This window comes from Rhinoderma darwinii, chromosome 6, assembly GCF_050947455.1.
Source record: "Rhinoderma darwinii isolate aRhiDar2 chromosome 6, aRhiDar2.hap1, whole genome shotgun sequence".
Classification (NCBI taxonomy): domain Eukaryota; kingdom Metazoa; phylum Chordata; class Amphibia; order Anura; family Rhinodermatidae; genus Rhinoderma; species Rhinoderma darwinii.
In genome coordinates, this window is record NC_134692.1 from 28,434,102 (window position 1) to 28,449,940 (window position 15,839).

At 39.0% G+C, this 15,839-nt stretch overlaps 1 protein-coding gene across 1 annotated transcript; it reads left to right on the forward strand.

Annotated features, from left to right (window-relative positions):
• Window positions 1–7,030: 7,030 nt before the first annotated feature.
• On the forward strand, window positions 7,031–10,605 carry LOC142656569 (uncharacterized). Its single transcript, XM_075831500.1, has 11 exons — window positions 7,031–7,223; window positions 7,306–7,647; window positions 7,736–8,185; window positions 8,322–8,526; window positions 8,923–9,051; window positions 9,136–9,269; window positions 9,350–9,574; window positions 9,668–9,850; window positions 9,942–10,019; window positions 10,131–10,207; window positions 10,487–10,605. The coding sequence occupies exons 1-11, from the start codon at window positions 7,036–7,038 to the stop codon at window positions 10,603–10,605; spliced, it is 2,130 nt and encodes a 709-aa protein (XP_075687615.1). The 5' UTR covers window positions 7,031–7,035.
• Window positions 10,606–15,839: the final 5,234 nt, after the last annotated feature.

The window sequence follows — 15,839 nt, forward strand, 5'->3', positions numbered from 1 at the left end:
CAGTGCCTTCTACCAAAAACTCGGTCATTTCAAAAATCCACATCCAAACAGCTACTGCATGCATGCCTATCACCCCTAATTTTTTAGGATAGGTCAGAGTGTTAAGGGCTACATGTGTAATAAATATAAGGGATATTCAACGGTTAGTTTTGGAGATATTAATTTTGTAATAAAAACAAATTAATAAGGGAATTCCACCATGTTTATTGGGCAAAAGAGGGGTACCCTTTTAGAAAAGACAACAGAGTCAGGTGTCATATTGTTCGGCTCTGCAAGGTGAACGAATGGACGCCTAGCTCGCGTCATTCGGACCCACGGAAATCCGTGTCATATCTATTTTTAGATGGATTTCTGAAAAAACACAGATTAATTGGTAAACGCACTTATCTTATATTCATCAGTGCCTTCTACCTAAAACTCGGTCATTTCAAAAATCCACATCCAAACAGCTACTGCATGCATGCCTATCACCCCTAATTTTTTAGGATAGGTCAGAGTGTTAAGGGCTACATGTGTAATAAATATAAGGGATATTCAACGGTTAGTTTTGGAGATATTAATTTTGTAATAAAAACAAATTAATAAGGGAATTCCACCATGTTTATTGGGCAAAAGAGGGGTACCCTTTTAGAAAAGACAACAGAGTCAGGTGTCATATTGTTCGGCTCTGCAAGGTGAACGAATGGACGCCTAGCTCGCGTCATTCGGACGCACGGAAATCCGTGTCATATCTATTTTTAGATGGATTTCTGAAAAAACACAGATTAATTGGTAAACGCACTTATCTTATATTCATCAGTGCCTTCTACCTAAAACTCGGTCATTTCAAAAATTTAAATCCAAACAGCTACTGCATGCATGCCTATCACCCCTTCCAAAGCCCTGTTATGGGATACACTCAAAAAAGTGTTACAAACCCTCACAGGAGTTATGGGGGGGGCTGACTTACATTTTGGGGTGACTACCACAACATGTCAAGAAATGCACTCTGGGTGCAATATGTGTCCAGGGGCTTTAAAGATCTTTCTCGTGTGATAATACCATGTCTAATCTGATTTCATATGGATCTGTGTAAAAACACAGATTAATTGGTAAACGCACTTATCTTATATTCATCAGTGCCTTCTACCAAAAACTCGGTCATTTCAAAAATCCACATCCAAACAGCTACTGCATGCATGCCTATCACCCCTAATTTTTTAGGATAGGTCAGAGTGTTAAGGGCTACATGTGTAATAAATATAAGGGATATTCAACGGTTAGTTTTGGAGATATTAATTTTGTAATAAAAACAAATTAATAAGGGAATTCCACCATGTTTATTGGGCAAAAGAGGGGTACCCTTTTAGAAAAGACAACAGAGTCAGGTGTCATATTGTTCGGCTCTGCAAGGTGAACGAATGGACGCCTAGCTCGCGTCATTCGGACCCACGGAAATCCGTGTCATATCTATTTTTAGATGGATTTCTGAAAAAACACAGATTAATTGGTAAACGCACTTATCTTATATTCATCAGTGCCTTCTACCTAAAACTCGGTCATTTCAAAAATCCACATCCAAACAGCTACTGCATGCATGCCTATCACCCCTAATTTTTTAGGATAGGTCAGAGTGTTAAGGGCTACATGTGTAATAAATATAAGGGATATTCAACGGTTAGTTTTGGAGATATTAATTTTGTAATAAAAACAAATTAATAAGGGAATTCCACCATGTTTATTGGGCAAAAGAGGGGTACCCTTTTAGAAAAGACAACAGAGTCAGGTGTCATATTGTTCGGCTCTGCAAGGTGAACGAATGGACGCCTAGCTCGCGTCATTCGGACGCACGGAAATCCGTGTCATATCTATTTTTAGATGGATTTCTGAAAAAACACAGATTAATTGGTAAACGCACTTATCTTATATTCATCAGTGCCTTCTACCTAAAACTCGGTCATTTCAAAAATTTAAATCCAAACAGCTACTGCATGCATGCCTATCACCCCTTCCAAAGCCCTGTTATGGGATACACTCAAAAAAGTGTTACAAACCCTCACAGGAGTTATGGGGGGGGCTGACTTATATTTTGGGGTGACTACCACAACATGTCAAGAAATGCACTCTGGGTGCAATATGTGTCCAGGGGCTTTAAAGATCTTTCTCGTGTGATAATACCATGTCTAATCTGATTACATATGGATCTGTGTAAAAACACAGATTAATTGGTAAACGCACTTATCTTATATTCATCAGTGCCTTCTACCTAAAACTCGGTCATTTCAAAAATCCACATCCAAACAGCTACTGCATGCATGCCTATCACCCCTAATTTTTTAGGATAGGTCAGAGTGTTAAGGGCTACATGTGTAATAAATATAAGGGATATTCAACGGTTAGTTTTGGAGATATTAATTTTGTAATAAAAACAAATTAATAAGGGAATTCCACCATGTTTATTGGGCAAAAGAGGGGTACCCTTTTAGAAAAGACAACAGAGTCAGGTGTCATATTGTTTGGCTCTGCAAGGTGAACGAATGGACGCCTAGCTCGCGTCATTCGGACGCACGGAAATCCGTGTCATATCTATTTTTAGATGGATTTCTGAAAAAACACAGATTAATTGGTAAACGCACTTATCTTATATTCATCAGTGCCTTCTACCTAAAACTCGGTCATTTCAAAAATTTAAATCCAAACAGCTACTGCATGCATGCCTATCACCCCTTCCAAAGCCCTGTTATGGGATACACTCAAAAAAGTGTTACAAACCCTCACAGGAGTTATGGGGGGGGCTGACTTATATTTTGGGGTGACTACCACAACATGTCAAGAAATGCACTCTGGGTGCAATATGTGTCCAGGGGCTTTAAAGATCTTTCTCGTGTGATAATACCATGTCTAATCTGATTTCATATGGATCTGTGTAAAAACACAGATTAATTGGTAAACGCACTTATCTTATATTCATCAGTGCCTTCTACCAAAAACTCGGTCATTTCAAAAATCCACATCCAAACAGCTACTGCATGCATGCCTATCACCCCTAATTTTTTAGGATAGGTCAGAGTGTTAAGGGCTACATGTGTAATAAATATAAGGGATATTCAACGGTTAGTTTTGGAGATATTAATTTTGTAATAAAAACAAATTAATAAGGGAATTCCACCATGTTTATTGGGCAAAAGAGGGGTACCCTTTTAGAAAAGACGACAGAGTCAGGTGTCATATTGTTCGGCTCTGCAAGGTGAACGAATGGACGCCTAGCTCGCGTCCATCGGACCCACGAAAATCTGTGTCATATCTATTTTTAGATGGATTTCTGAAAAAACACAGATTAATTGGTAAACGCACTTATCTTATATTCATCAGTGCCTTCTACCTAAAACTCGGTCATTTCAAAAATTTACATCCAAACAGCTACTGCATGCATGCCTATCACCCCTAATTTTTTAGGATAGGTCAGAGTGTTAAGGGCTACATGTGTAATAAATATAAGGGATATTCAACGGTTAGTTTTGGAGATATTAATTTTGTAATAAAAATAAATTAATAAGGGAATTCCACCATGTTTATTGGGCAAAAGAGGGGTACCCTTTTAGAAAAGACGACAGAGTCAGGTGTCATATTGTTCGGCTCTGCAAGGTGAACGAATGGACGCCTAGCTCGCGTCCATCGGACCCACGAAAATCTGTGTCATATCTATTTTTAGATGGATTTCTGAAAAAACACAGATTAATTGGTAAACGCACTTATCTTATATTCATCAGTGCCTTCTACCTAAAACTCGGTCATTTCAAAAATCCACATCCAAACAGCTACTGCATGCATGCCTATCACCCCTAATTTTTTAGGATAGGTCAGAGTGTTAAGGGCTACATGTGTATTAAATATAAGGGATATTCAACGGTTAGTTTTGGAGATATTAATTTTGTAATAAAAATAAATTAATAAGGGAATTCCACCATGTTTATTGGGCAAAAGAGGGGTACCCTTTTAGAAAAGACGACAGAGTCAGGTGTCATATTGTTCGGCTCTGCAAGGTGAACGAATGGACGCCTAGCTCGCGTCCATCGGACCCACGAAAATCTGTGTCATATCTATTTTTAGATGGATTTCTGAAAAAACACAGATTAATTGGTAAACGCACTTATCTTATATTCATCAGTGCCTTCTACCAAAAACTCGGTCATTTCAAAAATTCACATCCAAACAGCTACTGCATGCATGCCTATCACCCCTAATTTTTTAGGATAGGTCAGAGTGTTAAGGGCTACATGTGTAATAAATATAAGGGATATTCAACGGTTAGTTTTGGAGATATTAATTTTGTAATAAAAATAAATTAATAAGGGAATTCCACCATGTTTATTGGGCAAAAGAGGGGTACCCTTTTAGAAAAGACGACAGAGTCAGGTGTCATATTGTTCGGCTCTGCAAGGTGAACGAATGGACGCCTAGCTCGCGTCCATCGGACCCACGAAAATCCGTGTCATATCTATTTTTAGATGGATTTCTGAAAAAACACAGATTAATTGGTAAACGCACTTATCTTATATTCATCAGTGCCTTCTACCAAAAACTCGGTCATTTCAAAAATCCACATCCAAACAGCTACTGCATGCATGCCTATCACCCCTAATTTTTTAGGATAGGTCAGAGTGTTAAGGGCTACATGTGTAATAAATATAAGGGATATTCAACGGTTAGTTTTGGAGATATTAATTTTGTAATAAAAATAAATTAATAAGGGAATTCCACCATGTTTATTGGGCAAAAGAGGGGTACCCTTTTAGAAAAGACAAGAGAGTCAGGTGTCATATTGTTCGGCTCTGCAAGGTGAACGAATGGACGCCTAGCTCGCGTCCATCGGACACACGGTTCTGTTTCAAATCAGTGTCATGATCCCGCCATTATACTGTATGGTGCAGCTATGGGGGGCATTACAGTGTATGGTGCAGCTATGGGGGTATTAAATGGTATTAAATGGTATTAAATGGTATGGGACAGCTATGGGGGGCATTATACTGTATGGTGCAACTGTGGGAGCATTACACTGTATGGTGCAGCTATGGGGGCACCATATTAAAATGTATGGTGCAGCTATGGGGGACCATAGCTGCACTAAAACCATGTCAGAAGTTTGATAAACGTTTAGGTACACTGTAAGAATAGGCCGAAAACAACTTTACATATAATACAACATAACAACTTTATTAATACAGAACACAAAAATAAAGTGTAGCTAAATGTTTGACAAACTTCTGACATGTCACAGTGACATGTCAGAAGTTTGGATTGGTGGGGTCCGAGCACTGAGATCCCCACCAATCGCTAAAACAAAACAGCTGAAGCACTCGTGTGAACGCTCAGCAGCTTTGTTCTAGCGATTGGTGGGGGTCTCAGTGTTCAGACCCCCACCAATCCAAACTTCTGACATGTCACTTTGACATGTCAGAAGTTTGCCAAACATTTAGCTACACTTTAAAGTTAAGCATAGGCATAAACCATATTTACATATTATACAATATAACAACATTATTATTACAATAATTATTGTAATAAAAATAAATTAATAAGGAAATTCCACCATGTTTATTGGGCAAAAGAGGGGTACCCTTTTAGAAAAGACGACAGAGTCAGGTGTCATATTGTTCGGCTCTGCAAGGTGAACGAATGGACGCCTAGCTCACGTCCATCGGACACACGGTTCTGTTTCAAATCCGTGTCATGATCCGGCCATTATACAGTATGGTGCAGCTATGGGGGGCATTATACTGTATGGTGCAACTGTGGGAGCATTACACTGTATGGTGCAGCTATGGGGGCACCATATTAAAATGTACATACTCTAATGTATTTTAACACTATGCCACATACCTATCTAGTTTCTATAAAAACAGTAGCAAAAAACGTGTTGTAAAGGACAGCTTAGAAACGATAATAAATATTACATTTAATAGGTGTATATGAAATAGATATAGTGTATATGAAATAGAAATGATAGTAAATATCAAATTTAATAAATGTAAATGTCCTATTGTATTCAAACAATTGTATTATCAGGTTTTCAGCATGAGTCTGTAGTTTTATCTCTGTTATTCTCCTCAGCCACTAAAAAGGCAGATAAGCTTTTGTGCATCATTCAAACTCTCCTATCACAGGCTCTGTTTGTTGTTTGTGTAAGAGGATCTTCTTACAAAGCATCAACCTCACACTATAAAACAGTTTAAAACACTGAGGCATTTTCAGTCAGTTTGGAAGTTTTCTTGAAAGCTATTGACTGATCTCCTTCTTGGATTGCATTATTTTTTTGCTATTCACCTTATTCACTTGAGACATTGTACCTGGATACCTACATCATCTGCCTTTTGGATACTGCTTCTAAAAGATTTATTGTTTTTTTGACTCAAATATACATCTTTAGGACAACAAGTTCTAGTTACAGGAATGGAGTCTGCAGCCAAATTGTAAGTAAATATGTTTATTAACGTATATTTATGTTCATCATTAATGTTCAGTTCAGGCAAATTGTATAGTGAAATCATGGTGAGCCATGGGCTAGGGAAGAGGTGCCATTTTATTTTCAGTAGGCCATATTGTACAAGCCCAGGCATTGTTCAGGTAGTTGAGTTACAAGCATGTAATCTGCAGCAAAAGTACAAGTTCATGTGTTTATTGACCTCTAGGATATACCCTAAAATACATAGCCATTTTTGTATAAAATACATGTTGTAGACTGCCTATAACATAGAGAGGTTACTATGAGAAGCCATGTGGTAGCGTAGAGGCCTCCTGTTTCAGTAGGGCGTGGTATTAAAACCCAGGCATTGTTCAGTTAGCCTGCCTGAAACAAATCAGTATGCATGTAGTGGGACATCTTGTGACTATTTTTGAGATTGCAGTTTGGGTATATTTCAAACTAAGCTATATTACTTAGGACATTTTTAAATCCAAAACCTCATGTCTTTCAACAGGCAAAACAGAACTCCTATGACATGCCCAGTATGTTACCGTACACAGATATTATTCTCTACACATCTGAGGAGAAAGTGTATGAGGTTCAGCAGCGATGAGGAGATAAAAGCCACTGTGGCATTGGCCAGGAAAACCCTGGTGAAAATTGCATCTAAGGGCACTGCAATCAGTTACCAAGAGATCATCTCTCTTGGCTCATTGGAAAACGTTGTCCCCTTCCTCGAGGACAGGGGCTTTTTGATCATTAACAAACCAACTGTGGCCAGGTATGTGTCACCCCTGTCTGCTTATGTCTCATAGCTCTCGAGTGTTTACACTTATACTCACGTTGCTTTTTATATTTTACAGCAATGTACAATATGGAAGACCATCAACCTCTGCATCAACTGCCCTTACTGTGCCACATCACACAGCGGCTGTAGAGGATATTGCAGCCATACCAGTCCCTGATGAGGAAATGGAGGTCACACTGATCCCTGCAGATCCTGAGGAAGAAGTTACAGACACACCATTCCTTGCACAGCCTGAAGACCCGAGGGAAGACCAACACAATGAAGAAGGCAGAAGAGCACATGAAGATGACAGCGCAGAGGAGGAAAGTGATAGAGACTTTCAGCTTCAACTAGAGTCTGAGGAAGAATCCAATCAAGAAAGCGGAACTACAGGAAACTTTGATGACAGGACACAGAGGTCAGTGTACATAGATAATCCTTACGTATTCTCTGTGGCTGTCAAATGTGTCAAATCTGATGTCTTGCACTTTTCTCCAAAATTACAGAATCCTACAGACAAAATGGACGGTGGTCACAAGACAGAAGATGAAGGCTGCTGGACTATACAAGCGACATTCATTGGACGAACCAATACTGAAGGGCTTTGCCTACTATTTGCAGCACACATTGGATGTGCCCAACTACAAGCAGGAGGTTGAAAATTTGGCAAGGTTCCTTTATTACATGAACCCGCAGCGTCCCAATCTGGACTTTGTCAGCAACATTGAGAAGGTTAACTCCTTTTTTACAAAGCTGCGTGACCTGAAGCTTGCAAACCAGACTGTCTTTAATTACCTAAAACATATCAGGAGGTTCATGACGTATCAGCTGAGAGCGACCAATCTCTCTGCAGAAAGACCAAGGCTGTTTAAGTCCTGCAACTTCTTTATGGATGTTACAGAGGACATTCAAAAGAGGCTATCTAAGGGAATTTCAAGAGAAGTTGTCAGCAAACGGTGAGTTATGAACTCAAATGTATCCTTAGACAAAGTATGAAACCTCAAATAGGTATATATTTATTTTAGATATTGCTACTACTCTTTATTACTTGTGTATATACAATAAAATTATTTCTCTTTACTTTGTGTTTAGATACAAGTCATTGACAAATTCTATGAAAACACCCCCGGAATGTCAGAGGCTTTTAGTTGTGGCAAAGCCAACCTTCCTGAAATGCCTCAAAGCTGCAAAAGACAGACACATGAAGCGAGACACTCAACTTGAAATTATTTATTATCTTGAGGCCCTGCTTATTTTGAGGCATCTCCAACGGCCAGGTGTTGTCAGACATATGACTGTAAGTAGCTTTCTCCTCCTCTGTTTTTCTGCGTCATTTTGTTTTCCTACCCTGTTATGGTTATGCTGTGGGGTGCTTTTTAGAGAAGTGTCTGGAGGCCTTATGGCTGCAGTTAAATACTTTTAATAGTGTAGGGGAGCCCTGAAGGCCGATAATGGTGTGAAGCCTGCATAAGGTTAATGTTAGCTTATTAAAGTCGGATATTTGTCTGCAAGAACAGAGTGAATAATCTATGTAAAAACCTTACACCTGGCTAGAGATAGAAATTATGCTGAAACAAAAGACTGGCATATGTATAGAAAAAAAACAAAACACAAGTGGCTTGGCGTAGGGTTGGGCTAACACAATACAGTGGCAAGTACATTGTCCCTCATACTTTTTCCTTTTGACTCATAGGTTTCAGAGTGGAATGAGAGGATCACTCACAGATATTTGGGTTTAGACCTGGTAGTTGTTGGGGTCAAGTTACACAAGACCTCTACACACCAAGTGGCAACCTATGTGCTAACAAAGGAGGAAGAAATGGTAAGTTTCTATAAGGCTCCTACTTACTTTATGGAGTTGTAAAGATGCTTTTCAATAATCTCTTTATTTGTATCCCTCCCCTAGTGGTTTAATGTCTACTTTGAGATAGTAAGACCAATGCTGCTAAAGAACAACATGCCAACAGAAGTCTTTTTCCTCTCTACATCTGGAAAGGAGATTTATAATGTTTCCAATGACATCCTGCGGTACCACACAAAGTAAGATTCTTAAAAGTCACCTGTCTTTATTCAATTCTAAGTGCTGTGTATGTATTATGTTTTTCTATTTTCCTTTCTAGATATAAACTACCCAACATCACCAGTCAGCTTGTCAGGAGGATTTGCGAAACTTGGACTCTCCCTAATTTTTCTGACTCTGAAAAGTGTCTTTTTGCCAAATATTTGGCACACACCAACATGACAGCGGAAAGAAACTATCGTGAGAAGACACTGACGGACATATGCCATGGTTATATGCTGGTAATGCAAGCCGGTGGTGAGCAGCCCCAAGCCAGCACTTCAAGGTAATTTATTGTTGGAAATAATATATACTGTATAATATTACATGATTTGTTTTAGAAGTTTAATGCTTTATTTTTTCTATGTCTACCCTATAGACAAGAGAACATTCAGGAAGGAGGCCAGGGAATCCAAAGAGAAGATATCACATCCCACGAAGAAGCCCAGGAACAAGATTACAGTGCCAAAGAGGACTGGAGTGAATCAACTGACCGAGGAGAAAAAGAAAGCTTGGCTGATCATGATGATGATGATGATGATGATGATGATTGGACTTCAAGGTAGATAAACTCTCAGTTTTATTATAAATGTCCTCAGTTCAGTTGTGTTAGACTTATCAATTGATATACTAATGTTTGGTTATTTTTTCAGAGCACAAGTACCATCCTCATTGTTCATCCGAACACGGTCCAGGGCACAGAGGCAGAGAGGGGAAGGGAGCTCCTCTGGGTAATAATAAAATACATTTATTGACCTTACTTTGTAAACTAATATGCTTATTAAACTGTATGTCTCACATTTTGTTTTAACATCAGTATTTATTTTCTTCTTTTATCAAAGGGCTGACGTGACGTCGAGGGATACATCACTATCTGCAATCAAAAGAGTCCCTGTTGTTCTGCTCAGGCGCATCGATAGTTAATTTCCTTTACATATATATATATATATATATATATATATATATATATATATATATTAAAACCTCTTTGGGTTCCTCAGTGGTCGTGGGTTCAGAATCATTAACTATGTCTTATAGCAGAGGTCATTGGGGTCCTGTTTTGTCTGATTAAGAAAAAATAAATAAAGATGAGAGTTATATTAATAACATTGTAGAGGATTAATGCATATTATCAGGACCATTAGTAAACTAATTATGAGAAACTAATTATTAATAATCTATGATCTTTTAATTATAGGATTGCTTCAAGACCACCTGCCGGAAGAAGACAAAATAAAGAGGACTTTAGGACATCAGCTCTGGGGAAAAAACCATCCAAGAGTAAAAGACATTTTGGACCAATGGAAGAAGAAATAAGAAGCTTAAAAATTATGGATTATTAATGGACATTAAAATGCACAGGGAACAAAAGCACTTTTATTTGTTGGGTTCTGGGATGTTTGGATGTATTCAATAAATTGATATATATTTTTTTTATTTAATGAGCTACGCTGTTTCCGTGACTCCAATAGTAGTGAATGGCAGTTACAGAAGCAGCGTAGCATGTCTCATTCTTAGTTTACTAACGGTCCTAACGATATGCATTAATCTTCTTCAATGTTATTAATGTAACTATAATCTTTCATTATTTTTTCTTAAACAGGCAATGGACCACAATGACCTGCCCCATCTGCTATAAGACAGAGTTGATGCTGGGAACCTGCACAAAAAATGCATGAAGCACAGCAGCGATGAGGATATAAAGGCTACCCTTGCTATTGCTAGGAACAACTTGGCAAATGTAGCATCTAAAGGCCTTGCAATTCACTATCATGATGTTTCTGAGCTGATATGTGCTGGAAAATGCATGGAAAACCTCTTTGGGTTCCTCAGTGGTCGTGGGTTCACAATCATCAACTCTGTCTTATAGTAGAGGTCATTGGGGTCCTGGTTTGCCTGTTTAATAAAAAATAAATAAAGATTAGAGTTATATTCATAAAATTCTAGAGGATTAATGAATACAATTAGGACCGTTAGTAAAGTAAGAATGAGATACTAATTATTAATAATCTATGATCTTTCAATCATAGGATTGCTTCAAAACCACCGGCCGGAAGAAGACAAAATAAAGAGGACTTTAGGACATCAGCTCTGGGGAAAAAAAGTCCCAGCGCAAAATATATTTTAGACCAATGGAAGAAGAAATAAGAATCTTAAAAACATGGACTTTTAATGGACATTAAAATGCACAGAGAACAATAGCACTTTTATTTGTTGGGTTCTGGGATGTTTGGATGTATTCAATAAATGTATATATTTTTTAATCTTCATAAAAACTGTGTGTTGCCGCTGAGCGAGATGTTTTGCGATCATGAAAAACGTTATATGTTCGTGAGTTATGTAAACAGCGTAACTGGCTGAGTTTTTCATTAGAACTAAATTGTAAGCGTGTGTAAAAATAGCCGTCGCTCACAAGGCTTTTGTGGTCCAAGCGCGCGTCACAGAACCCTGAATATTTTTAGGCTAGGTGAGAGTGTCCATGGCTACATGTCTAACAAATATTAGATATATGGAACAGTTCGTTTTTAAGATATTAATTTTTTTCCTAAACATAAATTGAAGCCGTGTGCAGAAACAGGCGTCGCTAACGAGGATTTTCCTTGCTACCTGCGCGATGTACCATCACGAGTCTTGGCATATATACTCAGGAGATGGTGACGTATACAGCTTCGGCGCTCGTAACTCCACATTAAACGGTTACGGAAAAAAATTGGTAAACCTATCCATATTAAGCTCTAAATATGGAAATTCCGCCATGTTAATGGGGCAAAAGAAAAGTCTCCTTTTAGAAAAGACGACCGAGTCAGGTGTCGTATTGTTCGGCTTTGCAAGGCGAACAAATAGATGCCTCGGTTGATTCTATCAGACCCGCGGTTCGTTGCTGGTTGTGAAATGCTCTGAGACAGCATTGTGGAAAATGATTATTTATACCCATTTTAGTAAAAAAGGCCTAAATAGTTTGCCCGCTGCGCGGGCTATATCTGTCCTGCTCGCCTGGGTTTTTATATGGGTGGTCAGAGTGTCAAAGGCTAGATGTGTATGAACAATTAGGCCTTTTGCACTACTAGTATTTATAATATCATTTAGTTATTAAAAATCAAATCGTAAATTACGAACTGTGTGCGTTAAACAGGAGCAGCTAAAGAGGCTTTTGGGGCCTAAAAATACGACGCAGAACCCTGAATTTTTTTAGGCTAGGTCAGAGTGTCAAGGGCTACATGTCTAACAAATATTAGTTATATGCAACAGCTAGTTTTCAAGATATTAATTTTTTTATAAAAATAAATTGAAGCCGTGTTTAGAAACAGGCGTTGCTAACGAGAATTGACCTTGCTAACCGCGTGACGTATCGTCACGAGTCTTGGTGTACATACTCAGGAGATGGTGACGTATAATAGCTTCGGGGCTCATAACTCTACATTGAGCAGTTACGGAAAAAAATTGGAAAACCTATCCATATTAAGCTCTTAATATGGAAATTCCGCCATGTTTATGGGGCAAAAGAGGAGTCCCCTTTCAGAAAAGACAACCGATTCAGGTGTCGTATTGTTCGGCTTTGCAAGGCGAACGAATGGATGCCTCGGTTGATTCTATCAGACCCGCGGTTCGTTGCTGGTTGTGAAATGCTCTGGGACAGCATTATGGAAAATTATTATTTATACCCATTTTAGTGAAAAAGGCCTAAATTTTTGACCCGCTGCGCGGGCTACATCTGTCCTGCTGGCCTAAGATTTTATATGGTAGGTCAGAGTGTCAAAGGCTAGATGTGTATGAAAAATTAGGCCTTTTGCACTACTATTATCTATAATATTGTTCATTTATTAGAATTAAATAGTAAATTACGCACTCTGTGCGTTAAACAGGAGCAGCTAAAGAGGCTTTTGGGGCCCCTAAAACTGCGACGCAGACCCTTGAAATTTTTTAGGGTAGGTCATAGTGTCAACTGCTACAGGTGTGAGAAGTTTGATGGCTTTGAGGCGGTTCGCTTTTAAGATATTATTTTTTTTATTAGAACTACATTGTAAACGTGTGTAAAAATAGCCGTCGCTCACAAGGCTTTTGTGGTCCAAGCGCGCGTCACAGAACCCTGAATTTTTTTAGGCTAGGTCAGAGTGTCAAGGGCTACATGTCTAGCAAATATTAGTTATATGCAACAGCTAGTTTTCAAGATATTAATTTTTTTATAAAAATAAATTGAAGCAGTGTTTAGAAACAGGCGTCGCTAACGAGAAGTGACCTTGCTAACCGCGCGACGTATCATCACGAGTCTTGGCGTACATACTCAGGAGATGGTGACGTATAACAGCTTCGGGGCTCATAACTCTACATTGAGCGGTTACGGAAAAAAATTGGAAAACCTATCCATATTAAACTCTTAATATGGAAATTCCGCCATGTTTATGGGGCAAAAGAGGAGTCCCCTTTTAGAAAAGACGACCGAGTCAGGTGTTGTATTGTTCGGCTTTGCAAGGCGAACGAATGGACACCTCGGTTGATTCTATCAGACCCGCGGTTTGTTGCTGGTTGTGAAATGCTCTGGGACAGCATTGTGGAAAATGATTATTTATACCCATTTTAGTGAAAAAGGCCTACATTTTTGGCCCGCTGCGCGGGCTACATCTGTCCTGCTGGCCTGAGTTTTTATAGGGTAGGTCAGAGTGTCAAAGGCTAGATGTGTATGAAAAATTAGGCCTTTTGCACCACTAGTATCTATAATATTGTTCATTTATTCAAATTAAATCGTAAATTACGCACTCTGTGCGTTAAATAGGAGCAGCTAAAGAGGCTTTTGGGGCCTAAAACTGCGACGCAGACCCTTGAAATTTTTTAGGGTAGGTCATAGTGTCAACTGCTACAGGTGTAAGAAGTTTGATGGCTTTGAGGCGGTTCGTGTTTAAGATATTATTTTTTTTATTTAAACTACATTGTAAACGTGTGTAAAAATAGCCGTCGCTCACAAGGCTTTTGTGGTCCAAGCGCGCGTCTCAGTACCCTGATTTTTTTTAGGCTATGTCAGAGTGTCAAGGGCTACATGTCTAATAAATATTAGTTATATCCAACAGCTAGTTTTCAAGATATTAATGTTTTTATAAAAATAAATTGAAGCCGTGTTTAGAAACAGGCGTCGCTAACGAGAAATTACCTCGCTAATGGCGCGACGTATCGTCACGAGTCTTGGCATACATACTCAGGAGATGGTGACGTATAATAGCTTTGGGGCTCATAACTCTACATTCAGCGGTTATGGAAAAAAATTGGAAAACCTATCCATATTAAGATCCTATTATGGAAATTCCACCATGTTTATGGGGCAAAAGAGGAGTCCCCTTTCAGAAAAGACGACCGAGTCAGGTGTCGTATTGTTCGGCTTTGCAAGGCGAACAAATGGACACCTCGGTTGATTCTATCAGACCCGCGGTTCGTTGCTGGTTGTGAAATGCTCTGGGACAGCATTGTGGAAAATGATTATTTATACCCATTTTAGTGAAAAAGGCCTACATTTTTGGCCCGCTGCGCGGGCTACATCTGTCCTGCTGGCCTGAGTTTTTATAGGGTAGGTCAGAGTGTCAAAGGCTAGATGTGTATGAAAAATTAGGCCTTTTGCACTACTAGTATCTATAATATTGTTCATTTATTCAAATTAAATCGTAAATTACGCACTCTGTGCGTTAAACAGGAGCAGCTAAAGAGGCTTTTGGGGCCTAAAACTGCGACGCAGACCCTTGAAATTTTTTAGGGTAGGTCATAGTGTCAACTGCTACAGGTGTGAGAAGTTTGATGGCTTTGAGGCGGTTCGCGTTTAAGATATTATTTTTTTAATTAAAACTACATTGTAAACGTGTGTAAAAATAGCCATCGCTCACAAGGCTTTTGTGGTCCAAGCGCACGTCTCAGAACCCTGAATTTTTTGAGGCTACGTCAGAGTGTCAAGGGCTACATGTCTAATAAATATTAGTTATATCCAACAGCTAGTTTTCAAGATATTAATTTTTTTATAAAAATAAATTGAAGCCGTGTTTAGAAACAGGCGTCGCTAACGAGAAATTACCTCGCTAACGGCGCGACGTATCGTCACGAGTCTTGGCATACATACTCAGGAGATGGTGACGTATAATAGCTTTGGGGCTCATAACTCTACATTCAGCGGTTATGGAAAAAAATTGGAAAACCTATCCATATTAAGCTCCTATTATGGAAATTCCGCCATGTTTATGGGGCAAAAGAGGAGTCCCCTTTCAGAAAAGACGACCGAGTCAGGTGTCGTATTGTTCGGCTTTGCAAGGCGAACGAATGGACGCCTCGGTTGATTCTATCAGACCCGCGGTTCGTTGCTGGTTGTGAAATGCTCTGGGACAGCATTGTGGAAAATGATTATTTATACCCATTTTAGTGAAAAAGGCCTACATTTTTGGCCCGCTGCGCGGGCTACATCTGTCCTGCTGGCCTGGGTTTTTATATGGTAGGTCAGAGTGTCAAAGGCTAGATGTGTATGAAAAATTAGGCCTTTTGCACTACTAGTATCTATAATATTGTTCATTTATTCAAATTAA